This window comes from Dermacentor andersoni, chromosome 9, assembly GCF_023375885.2.
Source record: "Dermacentor andersoni chromosome 9, qqDerAnde1_hic_scaffold, whole genome shotgun sequence".
Taxonomy (NCBI): Eukaryota; Metazoa; Arthropoda; class Arachnida; order Ixodida; family Ixodidae; genus Dermacentor; species Dermacentor andersoni.
The window spans coordinates 84,997,868-85,012,195 of NC_092822.1; the positions used below are offsets into that span (position 1 = coordinate 84,997,868).

The 14,328-nt window shown below is 49.5% G+C and overlaps 2 protein-coding genes across 14 annotated transcripts in view; one reads left to right on the forward strand and one right to left on the reverse strand.

The window, feature by feature from the left end:
• Positions 1-14,328, reverse strand: part of LOC140213109 (uncharacterized) — a 292,692-nt gene that overhangs the window by 132,386 nt on the left and 145,978 nt on the right. The gene's annotated exons all lie outside the window — the stretch shown is intronic.
• LOC126528332 (cell adhesion molecule Dscam1-like) overlaps positions 1-14,328 on the forward strand; it is a 150,715-nt gene that overhangs the window by 132,166 nt on the left and 4,221 nt on the right. For 7 of the 9 annotated variants that reach the window (XM_072284233.1, XM_072284235.1, XM_050176229.3 and 4 more), the window contains 6 exons: positions 1,880-2,102; positions 3,612-3,710; positions 5,145-5,330; positions 6,922-7,074; positions 9,728-9,787; positions 11,143-11,270. In XM_072284233.1, the coding sequence (XP_072140334.1) occupies positions 1,880-2,102; positions 3,612-3,710; positions 5,145-5,330; positions 6,922-7,074; positions 9,728-9,787; positions 11,143-11,270 (849 nt within the window). The remainder of the gene's footprint in view (positions 1-1,879; positions 2,103-3,611; positions 3,711-5,144; positions 5,331-6,921; positions 7,075-9,727; positions 9,788-11,142; positions 11,271-14,328) is intronic. The other 2 variants (XM_072284236.1, XM_050176228.3) reach the window with 1 other exon arrangement.

Genomic DNA, 14,328 nt, shown 5'->3' on the forward strand with positions numbered 1-14,328 from the left:
GGCGTCGCGGCGGTTGCTGAGCGACGGAATTCGCTGTGTCGCTGACTGAAAATAGCGCAATGTGAAACAGCCTAAACAGAGTGCTGCGGAAATCGAAACTACAGCTGCTTTTGGCGATGCATCGCCTTAAGCAAAGCGGAGTGTCGTGCAAACAGAATCTATCCAGCTACTTTCGCGACGCGCTCCGGCAGGAACGCTAAATGGAGTGCAGTGGAAATCGGCACTATAGAGTGCCTTTCCCGATGCGTCGCAGCAGAGAAATGAAACGGAGCGTCGCAGAAACGGTATCTATGCGGCTATTTTCGCGATGCGCTGCGGCAGGAATTCTTAACAAAGTGCAGCGGAAATCGAAACTATGGAGTCGCTTTCTCGATGTGTCGCAGCAGAAAAATGAAACTGAGTGTCGCAGAAATCGAATCTATGCGGCTACCTTCGCGATGCGATGCGGCAGGAACGCTAGAGTGCAGCAGAAATCGAAAATGTAGATGCTTTTCCCGATGCATCGCCTTAAGCAAAGTGGAGTATCATGGAAATAGAATCTATGTGGCTGCTTTGGCGATGTGCTGCGGCAGGAACACTAAATAGAGTGCAGCGGAAATCCAAACTATAGAGTGCCTTTCCCGATGTGTCGCAACAGAGAAATGAAACGGTGTGTCGCAGAAATGGAATCTACGCGTTTACCTTCGCGATGCACCACAGCAGGAACGCGAAATGGAATGCAGTTGAAATCGCAATTATATGTGCTTTTCGCTATGCATCGCCGCAAGAAAACAAAACGGAGTGTCGCAAAGGTTGTATCTGTGTATCTGCCTTCGTGATGCGCTCCGGTAAGAACGCTAACCTATACACGAAATCAAGGCAGTAAACTGCCTTTTCGCGATGCATCGATTCAGATAGCAAGCTATTAAACAGGTATACGAAGTAAGGATAGTAGCTTTATCGGGTGTATAAGCTTGTAAACATTTGCTTACTAATTCACAAGTATGATGTCATGCACACACAGGAAAACAAACACATCTCACTGGATGACCTGGACACTCGCTGTCAAAACGCTGGCGTGATGATGAGCGATAGCAAGAGCGAGCGTTCGTGCTGCCTGTCGTTTCAACGCGAACTAAGCGTATGTAGTACTGGAATGGGGCAGTGTCGTCCGTGCAGCAAAACAATGGGATAACCGGGGACGCTTCTGCGATGACGCCACCAGTAGGGTGCTGCGGTCGACTGGCGTCGGGATAGTTTAGTAGTGTAAGAGTCCTTCACTCTTGCAGTGTCACTGAAACGGAAGCTATATTTCAGCATGTGTTGCGGAAGGAACGCGAACCGGAATGACACTGAAGGCGAAACAAGTGCTCTTTCGCGATGAGCCGAGGAGCGGACTTTTGAGGAAATGGGAACTCTGTACTGTCTCAGTTTTCTCGATCCGCTGAGGCAGGATCGTAAAACGAACTGTTGTAAAAATCGCTATAAGTGCCTACCACGATGTGGAACGCTAAACACTGAACGCAGGAACGCTAAACACAGTCGTGTACACAAACAGCTTTGAGCACCGAAAGGGGCCTTTGCGCACCCAAAGCGGCACGCTCCGCTTCCCTTCTGTTCTTGTGCTTCTCTTGAATTCTTTTGTGGACCTTTTTTGCATTCTGTTGTATTTCCGGCTGCTTGTATCCCCTAAGTTTATGCACGCAAAAACGTAAATCTCTCTGATAAATGCCTCTTGGTAATGCGCAGCTGTATGAACGCTAAACGGAGTGTTTCGGAAACCGACATAATGCGTCTGTCTTTCCCTGTTCTGCGGCAGCAATACACAACAGACGATTGCGGAAACCGAAACTATGTGCATCTGCGGTGGACGTAACATCCAGCGAATCTTATGATGCAGGCACCGCCGGCGGATAAGCTGAACGGCGAGCTACGCGGCTACTCAGTCAGCTACCGACTGGAAGGGACACCCTTCAGCCACGAGACAGTCAACCGGAACGCCAAACAGAAAGTGTTCACTGGCCTTCAGGCGGCCTCAGTGTACACCTTCTCGGTGAAGGCCTTCAACGACGTCGACTCCGGACCGGCTTCTGAGGAAGTCTCCTGCACCACCCTCAATGGAGGTGGGTCACTCAGTGGGGGCATGCGCACAGCCTCCAGGTGTGAGCAACAAAACGACTCAAAAGCAAACTCATGCCGCTATATTTATTACAGGGTGGGCCTATTCTGTTTTCATTTCGCACAACAAATTACACAAATCCGGAGCGACCCTACTCACCACCAAGTGAACAATCGTTGAATGTTGTGCACTGAAGGGTGCAGCCAAGGGGGGTACACCGGGCTAGTAGGTCACTGCGTGGGTCGAGGCAGTTTGCTGCAAAACGAGCACTTGGCTCCTTGGCAAGCCACAACTGCTAGTGGAATGAGTTATCTTTTTCACGAAAATGTTCTGTGCAGAGAGCGAGGCGCCGTTGCGTTCCATCTTGACATTTGCTCAGGCTTGGAGTACTAGGTGAACATAGCCACTGATAAGAGGGAGCCGTAAAAGCCATTTGTGCAACGAAAAGAAGCAATAATAATAGCTGGGAGGCATGCTCAAGGGAAGTTGCTTTATATCACTCAGTACCCCATACGGCACATGGGGCAAGCCCACTTCCGCACTACACATTGCTCCAGAACTTTATGCCCTGTCTTATATATTTCGCGTAATGCAGTGAACGCTGCGGGTTATCATACAGACAGGAACGAGAACCAGCTGCAAGTTGCCGAAAAGGCAGCAGAGCCTGCCCATTTTGTGAGCTGCTAATCTTTTCGTTGCCCTTCTATATCTGCCTGGCGTCGCGCTTAATAAGGCTATTAGCGAAAGACGATGTGGTGAGCCACTTTGATCTTGGTCTCTTTCCTGGTTGGCTAAAGCAACCATTTTCGCTGTACTTCACAGATTGGATCAGAAGTAAGAACAAGTGTTCTGGGTTTTGCACAAATGCGCAGTAATTGTGCAGTTGGTTACGGCTTTTCGTGGTGTGGAAAGCAAGTATGCATTTCTCTTAGCGCGGACTTGAGGACGCGGATAGAGAGACATGATTCACACCCCAGCCAAAAACAAAAACTTGGAATTCTAGAACCGTATACTTTTCGTTGTACCGGCAGGTGAACGGCACTGGTGTTAAAATAAAGAACTGTGTTCACACATGCCAGTGCTACTACCGACCATGAGCTGTTTGCATGAGCATTAATAACAACTTGCGCACATCCCCACCTGCATATGCCCCTGGCTTGTATTTGCATGAACAAAGCTGGCCGATATCCTCTAGCATTCGCTTTCAGCAACCTTCATCGAATGCCCGTATAACACCACCGCCATACGTAAGGCCTTAGGGTTCTCAGCCATGAATGTCACACAGTGGACAGGCACACCAAGATTCTCAAGGGAAGAGCAAGAAGCCAGCAGCGGCGCTTTTTTCACTCCAATTTTAGGAGCGTTAGGCTCGGCTCTATGGCCCAAGCTCACGGCTCCGAGCGTTCAGGCGTAGGAATATCTTGCACTGTGAGCTCAAGTTGTTGATGGTTTCATGCAAATGACTGTCCTCGCGCCTCCAGCTCCTCACCCACAACTCCATTACCACTTTCAGACCCGCCATTGGTACCGAGCCTGCGAGTGACCGGCATAACTTCGTCATCCGTCAGCCTCAACTGGAACACCCCGCCCAACGCGGCCTCACCTGTCATTCGTGAGTGCAAAATCGTCCATAGATTCGCTGACCTCACTCGTGAAGCGATGTACCAGAGAGTATTGGCTTGTCTGCAAACGTGCATAAGAGTGACATCTAGCGACGCACTGTCTCACCAGAGAACCACGTCAGACTAATACTGCAGTGACTTACACATTGTACTTAACTGCTGTGTAAAGTGTATGGCCTATTTATTTATTTATTTATTTATTTATTTATTTATTATACCCTCAGGGCCAAAGGCATCACAGAGGGGAGTGGGTAATATAGGTTACAAAGACAATGAATACAATACAGTGAATTCTGTTAGAACAGATTTTCAACATTCTCCAAAATAAACAAAGGTTGTTAGTGCATCGCGAAATAGTTGATTATAAATGGTTGATTATAGCTAACGTGCCGTACTTTTATGATTTTTCTTCAACGATAACACGGACGCGACAAAAGCAAAATTTAGAATGCATTGTAGTCGGACAAATCGTCACAAGATGTCACCACCAGCTCTGCTGCTGCTGCCGTCCACTGCTCTGTTACTCCGGTAATCTGTGAACGGTGCCAACATGAGAGAGCTTTAGTGTGTCCGGTATTCCGGTAAACACAAGCGGTTAGAACATTTTTACCAGATCAGTAGAGGCGCAAACGTTAACGACCTGCTAGGTGCAGCCACCTGGTGGCACCAAGCTAAACCACAAAAACACAGAGATAATATTGCAATAGCCAAGTGTACTCTACATCGCTGCCGGTGTAAATTTTCGGCGCTGGCGCGCAATCGTGTTTCCACTTTTTTCTACATTTATAACAAACAACAGTAATATATAAATAAAGAAATCCCGCAGAGCCCATCTCACTGATCACTGTTCACGTTAATGCGTTTACCATTCAATCAGTGTGACGACACATCGTATTCCCACCGCCATAACTTCATGCATGAGCCGTATACTGCAGCTGGGCTCCTCACTCGCAAGTCTTCCATGCAGCGCCATCTAGCGGCACGCCTGCAATGTCCGCACGAAGTCCGCCTCGTTTTGCATGGCTTCCGAGATGCGTTGGGCACCGGTGCTTGCTAACGTTTGAGAGGGAATCCCTCGCCGCCAGCGGGCATTGGTATCTAAAGCGACGGGCTGCTTTGCTTGACAAAACTGTGTTACGGGAGCATAATTTCGCCGTGCACCAAGAAATCGTGAGATTCTTTATTTTTTTCATCGAAGAACGACAGAGATCGATAGACACAAAGTGGCTCGAGTAGGCACTATTGGCATTAAAAAATGTAAGCGAATACAAGCTGGCAGCTGCCTGCCGAAGGGGCGCAGTGACGGAAAGGGAGGTGCGTTCAAGAGGGCACAAGAAACGAATATGAGAGAATTCCCGCGCACAGTTCGGAGGATTAAGCCCGTAGCGCGGCCGCAATCCGACGATTGCTCCGGCATTTCGCAGAGTACCTGGTGCAGTACGGCACGGACGAGGAGGACAAGGCGGACCTGCACATTCCGGGCAACAAGGACACCGTGACGCTGCGGGACCTGCGCGCGGGAACACGCTACAACTTCCGGCTGGCCGCGTACAACATGTACGGCCGAGGGGACTTCTCACACAACCTGCCCGCCGTCACCCACCTGTCGGGTGAGTGCGCCCGGCCCAGCGTGCCCTGCCGTCCTTTGATTCGACCCCGGTGGTCGTGACCCTGATGTTCGCGGATGGGCTTCGGCTCGAATCCGCAGTTGTATTTGGCGCCGACGAGGGGACAAGCACCAGAAAAACAAAGAGTGGCCTTTTAACAAGAGTTTGTGCCCTTGGTGTCACGAAGTGCGATGGTTCGGTTGATAAATGCATTGCGTGACTTTGTTCCGAAGGGCTCGAGACCCCATTGAAAGAGAGTCACGGTTAAAGGTGATTGGATCATCGGCTCGCACCACATGAAGTAGTTTACTATTTACTGTAGGCATTACAATAAAAAATAAAAAGTTTCTTATTTCACCGTTGCTAGAACGCTGCAACTGGAGCATCTTGTAGTTTTGCTGGTAGTGCCTTCAGTAAAGTGGTTGTGTGTAGTAATTCGCAGCGAATTAGTATTATCGTTACAGTGAAGTGAAATGGAGCCACAGTAAGTACCCAGGTGGTTCAATTTGCTCGCAGCTCAAATTATGTGTTACTTTCTTTCCCCTTGGCGCTGGCCAGAACTGGCAAATAATAAATGGCGTACAGAAACGTGTACGCCGTGACTGAAGGAGTTAAATGAGTTATTGCGACGCAAGTGGGCCCTTTTGCAAGCAGCCCCCAGGCGAAGAAAATGAGTAAATGAAGGGATACACAACGTCGATCGGAATTTGTCACTTCGATTGAAAAAGCAAACGTTTGACCTTAGTCGCTTGCTGCTCGATTTTCTCCGCTCTACGACTGGAGCCGCAAAGTTGCAGAACCAGTCAGCGGCGCACGAACAGAACGTCGGAATACGCTGACACTTATTTTACGCGGCGGTGGCTGTGCGAGCAGATGAGAACGGGCACCAATCACGAGTCTGTGTCGGTGTGGTAACGGGAAGGCCGTGCCTGCTTGAACATCGGTCGCGGAATGTATAAACCCCACGCAAGCGATCTTGCGCGCGACAGCGACAAGCGACGCGCGGGAGATGGCTGTCGCGTTCGCTCGTCGCCTACAAGTCGTACCCCACGCGAGCGATGAAATCGAGCGACGTCTCCCCAGTGTGGCCGGTATGAGGGCAGCAATATAGGCGCCGAAACTGGCGTGACGCGTGCTTTATTAAATTAAGTTGACGTGTTTTACTGTAAAAAGCAGCATAAAATAATTCTGAAGGTTTTCCAGTAGGTTCTTACCCTTGCACTATAAAAATTCAATCGTTTGCTCGTTCCGTGCCACAATCGGTAGTACTTGAGTGATGTACATCCAGTAGCGACGAATTCTAGATTTGCAGAACCGAGCGATCGCGCGACAAGGCCGAGCGATCTGTTCAAGCGACGGCCCGATCCATCGTTCACAATATCGCGCTCATTGGGTTTAGCCTTTAATCGCCATTGGCGGTCCGTCGCGCGACTAATAATAGCTTGCGCGAATGCCGCGTAATTATTCGACAGTTCTTTAAAACGTCCAACGCCTGCATTTGTGGCTCGCTTTGGAGTCGAATGCATGCGAAACCAATCCTTTTTGCGCGTGACTCGACGTATAACGCTTCTCTCTCTCCCCTCTCCCATCGCAGACGGCCGGTCACTGCAGGTGACGACAGAGAGTGAAGTGCCCTTCTACTACCGCACCTACTTCGTGGTGCCCGTGGCTGCCTCGTTCACCGTCATCATCACAGCTGTAGTCATCGCTTGGGCCTGCCTCAAGAGGGCAACCATCATACAGAAGAGTAAGCGCCCTTGCTTCCTTGAAACCGCGTGACGTTCACCCAAAGACAGCCTCAGCACTCTCACGTTTCAAGCGAGAGTGCCGAGGCTTTTCACAGCAGGGAAAACGGGACGAGTTCTCCCTAGACACAAAGTCGGAGACACGCACGACCTCTGACCCCTCGCGGTCACGCTGTGCAAGTACCGGCTAAGCGAGGGAGATCCCGACTTAAATACTTGTATTACTTGTATTACTTTGACGTTCGCTCATGTTCGGCACGACGGTGAGGCGGGAACAGTCGAGTCACTTATGTGGCAAGGACGGGACAACTAAGTTCCTTAAATGGTTTGAGTTCCGTGTTTCTGGGTGACATTAGCCAGAATTTATCGCACCACAGAAATTAAAGCTCCAGCGTTTGGCGAGTCTAGAGGCAGAGTTATAACGCTTCGGTGGACGGCCTTCACGCCTCTTGGGAATTGTCATTTGATGCTAACAGTTATAAAACTAGCCTGATGATTAGAGTAACTCGTACAGTGCATACCTCTATAGTTAAGTAAATATAGTATAAAATGCCCTCTGGTCAAATGCAATCCCGAAAAATGTAGCTCAGTTATCTCGTGCCCTAACTTTAAGGAACCTCTAGCGCATTATCTGAAACATCCTGTATAACCAAATTCTAAGCGGTGATACTCGCACGCTAGAAAGCGTCTTATGAGATTTGAAAGTCGTGCCAGCGATCGAACAGCCCGAAACAGATAAATAATAGCGAATACCTCTACAGCGCTCATGACCAACTATCTCGGGCTGTTAGTCGGCGCTCGTCCGGTTTAGTTCTATCGCGTCCACATATTCGCGGAACTGCATCGCTATGTAAACTGTCGGTAGGAGCCAGACAGACTTTACGTGGGAAAATTTATTCTGCAAGGCAGCCTTAGTATCTATTCAAACTGTGGTGTTACAGGCAACGAACGGCGCATAAGCAGTTGTGGCCCATGGCAGTAAATTCAGAGTTGCGGGTAAGTGGACTACGCCCGGAGATAACGCGCGAGACCACCCATGACGTCATTTCCGGCGAGCCTCCACTCTTTCCCCCCCGCTAGAGCAGCAAGGTCGTTCGCGCCGAGGCTTGGAGCTTCTCCCTTCCCGGCCACTGAGGAGTGCTAGTAACACGGAAGCACTCACCGCTCCCTCGGGGAGATTAAAGGGAAGGTAGCGTGGCCGCGCCGCATAACGAACGCGTGACGTGGTCGTCACGTGGTGCGATCCCCTTGCAGCGGGGAGGTGCAGTTCTCCCTGCACTGAATGCGCCTTCATCAGTCAGGATGAAGCTAGTTGCTGCCCCACCGCATGCCTCTGGAATACAGAGCGCATTCCTCTGGCTCACCCCACACCGGTAAACTGTCGCTCCGTGTATTTCGAAGTGATGCTCGAGCGATGCGTCGATTACTGAAGGTGTATCTGCTGCCGCTATTCCCGTCTTCCTGTTAGCTAGCGTCAGATGCTAAAAGATAGGACTGGCATGCTCTTTCCGAGTTTGAAATATGTGGACGGACATGCATTGGTACTCGTGAACACGATAGGCGCTAATCAAAATCCAATTCAACCGAAGTTGACTTGGTACGACTTAAGCGTCCCAACTATCCCTGTTCAGCTTGTGGCCGGAGCACACGGATTGCACCCCATAAGAAGTAAAAAGGATGCTACGGGTGTCTAAACCTTACGGAGCACCCTTTGAACACCAACGTGCGACAAGCATCGAACACGGGTGATTCTGCCCAAAAGCTGTATCACGCTACGTTTGACGTGGTGCAATTCCCGTTTCGGCGAACAGTAAACTGCACTTTACTCGGCGAAAGACAAACCAAGCAGATGCGCCAAACCCGAAACCTTAGAAAAGTAGGCGCAGAAAGGCTTGTTTTATTAAAGTGATTGTGCTCTTGATGACGTATGTTTGTTGCACTTCGCATATCTGAGTATCATATGTTTTATCACTGCGTAATTCTATAGAAAACAAGGCCACCAGCTGTCACCTGTAAGGTTAGTAAACACGGTAGTGATGTCCTGCTCGGTAAGAAACCCAGCAGCCATTGTCAGAAAAGCCCGGGTGGCGGGTTCTTAAAGAAAGCTTCGCTTTAGACAAAAAAAAAAGACACAGCAGAGCGAGGTTACTTTTCTTGATAGTTTCGGTGTCCACCGTTGTACTGTATTGGCTCTGTTTGGCTTGCGTGCTATTCCGACTGGCGCGAGAGAGCAAAAGATGGCGAAGTTCCACAGCCAACGAATAGAATCCCCGACGTCACCGTCCACGCGGCGCGCCTCGGGCACAACAGCGCAACATGCGGTTCTGGTTCGTGCACAACCAAGCGATGTGGCGCAAACATGTTCAACTGGCGCAACCTGGCTGCTACATTCCCAGTCTTCTATAACTTTCTTGATTTCGCGTCGTAGTGAAAACGACGAAGCGAAATGTAAAGACCGACCTATCCATTTCTAAGTGCACTGTGCGCAAGCACTTTGCATACGATGCAAAAGCTCGACGGCTGCAGCCACAGGAACCTAGATTCGCATCTTTCGTCGAGACGCGCGTGCCCACACAGAATTGCAGTGTTCGCGGACGAGCGCACACGTGGGCCACACTGTGACTCACGCCTCGACTCGTTTGTGTGCATTTCCAGACGCATACCTGAAAGTGTACGGTTCTTCCGAATACTATGGCGACTGTAAGCTACCTCCAGGTAAGGACGAACGAACGCAACTAACTGCCTGTCGCCACGACGCACGCGCTTCGCGGAGGCCCTGAAAAAACTCCTCTGGGCCGCTTTCTTGCGCCCGCCTTCTCCACACTAACCGCTCCCGCCCGAAGCTTGAACTACAGCTCGGCGGCTTCACGCTGAAGAATGCTTCTACTCACCGCTTACTAACACGCATCTTCCCGTAGTCTTTCCTGCTTTCTGCACATACTTTTTACCAACTGAGTGCCGTATCCTTCGCGATACATGCATTTCCAGGTCTCTTCTCCTGCTTCAACAATTTTTTTAGTCTAAATTGCAGTGAATTTTTAGTTGCTCAGTGTTGTCGATACCAGTGCTAAGCTATAAAAAATAAAACTTCATCCTATAGACTATATATGCGGCAAGCGCATTTTCTACAACGAAGTACCTGGCAGGAACCACTATGACAGCAACTCTATCTCTCTCTCTCAACAAACGTTGCGATGTAGCCTTGTTGGCTTGCCACTTTAGAATGCCAGTGAAGCGTGAACAACACGGGCACACAAAAGGTACGTGATCACGCGGACCCCGTACGTTCATCTGTGCCTCTGGTGTCCCCGTCTTGGTTCGCGCTACGCCAGCCTTCGCTAGCCGTGCTTTCGCAGTCGAGGTGTTTAATTCGACATAACAATATTCTATTCTTGAGAAGTAACCCGCGCTATATATACAGGCTTCAATATACCCTATAAGTTCGTGTGATCAAAAAGGAGCTGCTTTAACTGCGCAGCAGAACCAACAGCGGGTGCTCCCACGACTCTAGAAGAAAAAAAAAATTATTTGTGTTGTTGACAGCGATTCTGCGGATATTTTTGCAACAGAACGCACAATTCTGCACAGTTAAGGTATCTAGCTTGTACCACTCGCACAAGATACAAGGCGCAAGGCATAGCTGGATACTTAACAACGGCTAAGATGACCAAAACCATCGACACTTAGTGTGCAGCTATTACCTTCCGAACTTGCATGAGTTCTTGTCTCAAATGTACCGCTTGTTTTCTACGCTAGCGTATTCTTTGTTCTGTCTCGCCTTTCATTCCTTCACACTAACGCTTCAAGAATGCAAAATGGTGGCGCTGCTATATGCCGTTGGTGCAACTACCAGTAACACGCATCTTGTTCCAAAGTTAGACCTTTGCCTTGGCAGAAACTCACGAATCCGCGGCGGCTGGCAAAATTAGATGCACCTAACAGGTGCGACGACACGCACGCGCCATACTCGAGTGCTTGACACTCGAGCGCAGTGTAAACACACGCACGGGGTTGCTCATATCCACGCTGTGCCGTGACAGCGGCCTTCACCACCGTACTCCTTGGCGCAGGCACCCCTCTGGTGAGCCAGTACGCCCGCGGTTCGTACGCACCCACCATGGAGCACGGTCGCAACAGCCAGAACACGGAGGAGGCCTACGACATCCCTTGGGACGGACCGCCCACACGCACTGGAATGGTGAGCAGTCCTGCATATATCTACACAATGGGACGCCGCGAGGCGCTTCAGGCACTGTTGCTGCAGCGTATGCGCTAAGCCACGCGGACATCCATGTGCAGCCACGGCCGGGCTAAAGGCGGGGAAGCGCGCTCTCACCCCCTCCCCCCCCCCCGCCCGCTTACACGCGTTTGATCACTGGAACTGCAACATTGGGCGTGCGGGAATACAGTACGCGCCACCCTTCTTGGTTCACCCTCGCATGCTTTTTACCTCGCACACACAGCATATACGGCGCGCGGTACGCGATCTCATCTTATAGAACTGCGACTAATGGAACATCACGACGCCGCCGAAAACTCGCCTGGGTACAGATTATACGGGTATGTATACCTGCAAGCAAAGACCGTAAGCAAAACCGGACAAACACAAGTCAGCGGTGCGCTCATATAAACGTTGATTATAGTTGTGTATCCCTTCTTTTTTTTTTCGAAACATTAGGAAATCAGTATCCCATTGCGTTTGAAACGCAGCATAAGCTACACAAGCAGTGCCGGATGCAAAAAAGCAAAAAACACCCCTGTGTACACGATTCGAGAGGCGACTTCAGCACGGCCGCAACGTTCTGGAGAACGGAAAGTGGTGCAGCCAAAGTTGTCGCGTACGCGGGGTACAGACGACCGCAAAAGTTTTCCGAGCGCGGAATTCGCGGAGAAGCTAAACTTACTCGCTACTTGGTCGATGTGCCGGGAACTTGTGTCGGCATCACAGTGGCAGAAAAAGCGTGGTGAGGGTTAACTTGGTCGTAGGAAGAAATATGACCTCCACCTTTCAAACCAAACGCGGATGCATTGGGCGCGAAGTAACATTCTTCTAAGAGCGTTACCTCTTACTCATCACGTTTCTCGATTTCTTGGGCTCTGCTACCACCTCCCTTCGGCGTAAAATTTTCAGTCTGAAAAATTCAAGATGGCAGCCCCCATAGTAAATCGAATAGCAACCCAATTGGTGATTGATTGGTGACGTCATTAGTATACCGAATTGGTTATTCAATAGCGACGTCACTGATATATCCAAGACGACCGCTAATTGATGACGTCACCGATAAATCCAAGATGGCGGCCCCCGTTATAAACAATAGCAACCCAATTGGTGACGTCATAATCAAAGATGGCGGCCGAATTCTAGTGCTAATGATAACCTTGTAAGCCAATATGGCGTGTAGAAGTGAATCCACGTGATTATCACGTCATAAAGATGGCGGTATAGTTTAGGAATCACAAATCCAAGATGGCGAGCGAATTCGGGTGCGAACGATGTCATAATCGAACATGGCGTCTAGAATTGAAACCACGTGATTATGACGTCATAATCAAAGATTGTGGCATAGTTTCGGAATCTGAAATCGAAGATGGCGGCCAAATTCTGGTGCCAATGATGACGTAACAGTCCAATATGATGGATGGAGATGGAACCACGTGATTATAGCGTTATGGGACGGAATGGCGCCATAGTTTCGTTTCCCAAATTCAATATGGCGGCTCTCGGTGTGACGTCATAGCCGAGATGGCGGCCACTAAAATTGTGCCCGGCGACACTGCCTTAACTTTTTCGTTACCGCGAGAAAATGATTGTTTTATAGGTCTCGGGAAAAAATTATTTACCACTGCAAATAATATTCGAGCGCACATTGCAGCACAGCATATTGTGCAAAATGAAATCCTACTCACAGAAACATGCGTTGCCAAAGAAAAAAACCTTATTAGGTAAACCCTGAAAATTCTAGAAATCGCCACGAAACCTAAGCTCTCTGAAACTAGATGGAAATGCCAGGTACACATGCTGTACATGCGCAGGATCTTCAGAATAACACGTGGGTGGAATAAAACGACTCGGACACCAACCCAAAGCTCACTAGTGAACGGCTGGCGCCATTTTTTCGGTGAATTGTCACCGCCAAGCACTGTCGGACGCCAAAGCCGGTAATCTAATTTAATCCGAGAGTTGCTGGAAGTCATTTGATTACAAAATTTTGATGCTAGTGCAGCGTAATCGTGAGCGGCATGATTTTTTCTCAAGCGCGGTAGAAGGTGACAGCCAGGCCTCTTTCCGCTACAATATACGCACATTAGTTCGCAAAAAGGTCCGTCATCACAACGTCGCCAGAGCGCGAAAATTTAAACTGATTCTGAAAGCTCAGTGCTGTAGTAGCCAGAGCGCGAACATTTAAACTGGTTCTGGAAGCTCAGTGCTGTAGTAACAACTGGATGGCCTTAAGTGTATAAGAAACCTCTCCAATAAGTCGAAGTCGGCGATGAATTTGAATAGGCGTGGTAACGAAAGAGGTAAAAGTAATCCATTTGTGCCTGCTTGCGCGTTTCAGTAAAATGTCACATATTGTCGACAGCTTCAGCCTATCGTTGCATGGCACTTTTGTTGAGCGAGGAGGTCCTGGCGAGCGTTCTTTATCATCTCTCTATACCTACGTGTCCCTGTTTCCCCTTGCCGGGTAGTCGACCGCGAGCGCTCTTCCGACTAACTTCCTCACGGGCGAACTTCCGTCTTATAGTAACGCGCTAAACACTTTGAAACAATGTTATGTCTATTAACCAAGTGGACCGCTGACATCGTTATTAGCATGACGAATCACTGCTCCGAAGAGTGCATATGTTCCGGGCGGATTCATTTTGGCTGCAAATAGATTTGTCCACCGTTAACAAAAGTCGCAGTGTCGCCCGAAATGCGAAGCATTCACACCGATCGCAAAGTGTAACAACCGAAGTAAGGTTCGTAATGTTGACGGCCGTTTAAATTGCAGAAAACATTCGCTTATCACTTAACAAGCATAGTGTCACACGCCCCTCGCACAGACAAGATCATATTTCACTCGATGACCACGAGCACTCGCTGTCACAACGCTGACATTAAGGAGAGCGCCGGCACCGGGGAAGAAATGCTTCGTGCCGTCTGTCGCATCAACGCGTGTTGGACACTTGAGATTACGCAACCTGAAGCCGCCAGCCTTCGCGGCTCGGCCTTAGTGTTTGCAACCGCCGTATATTACCTCCGAAATATGGCG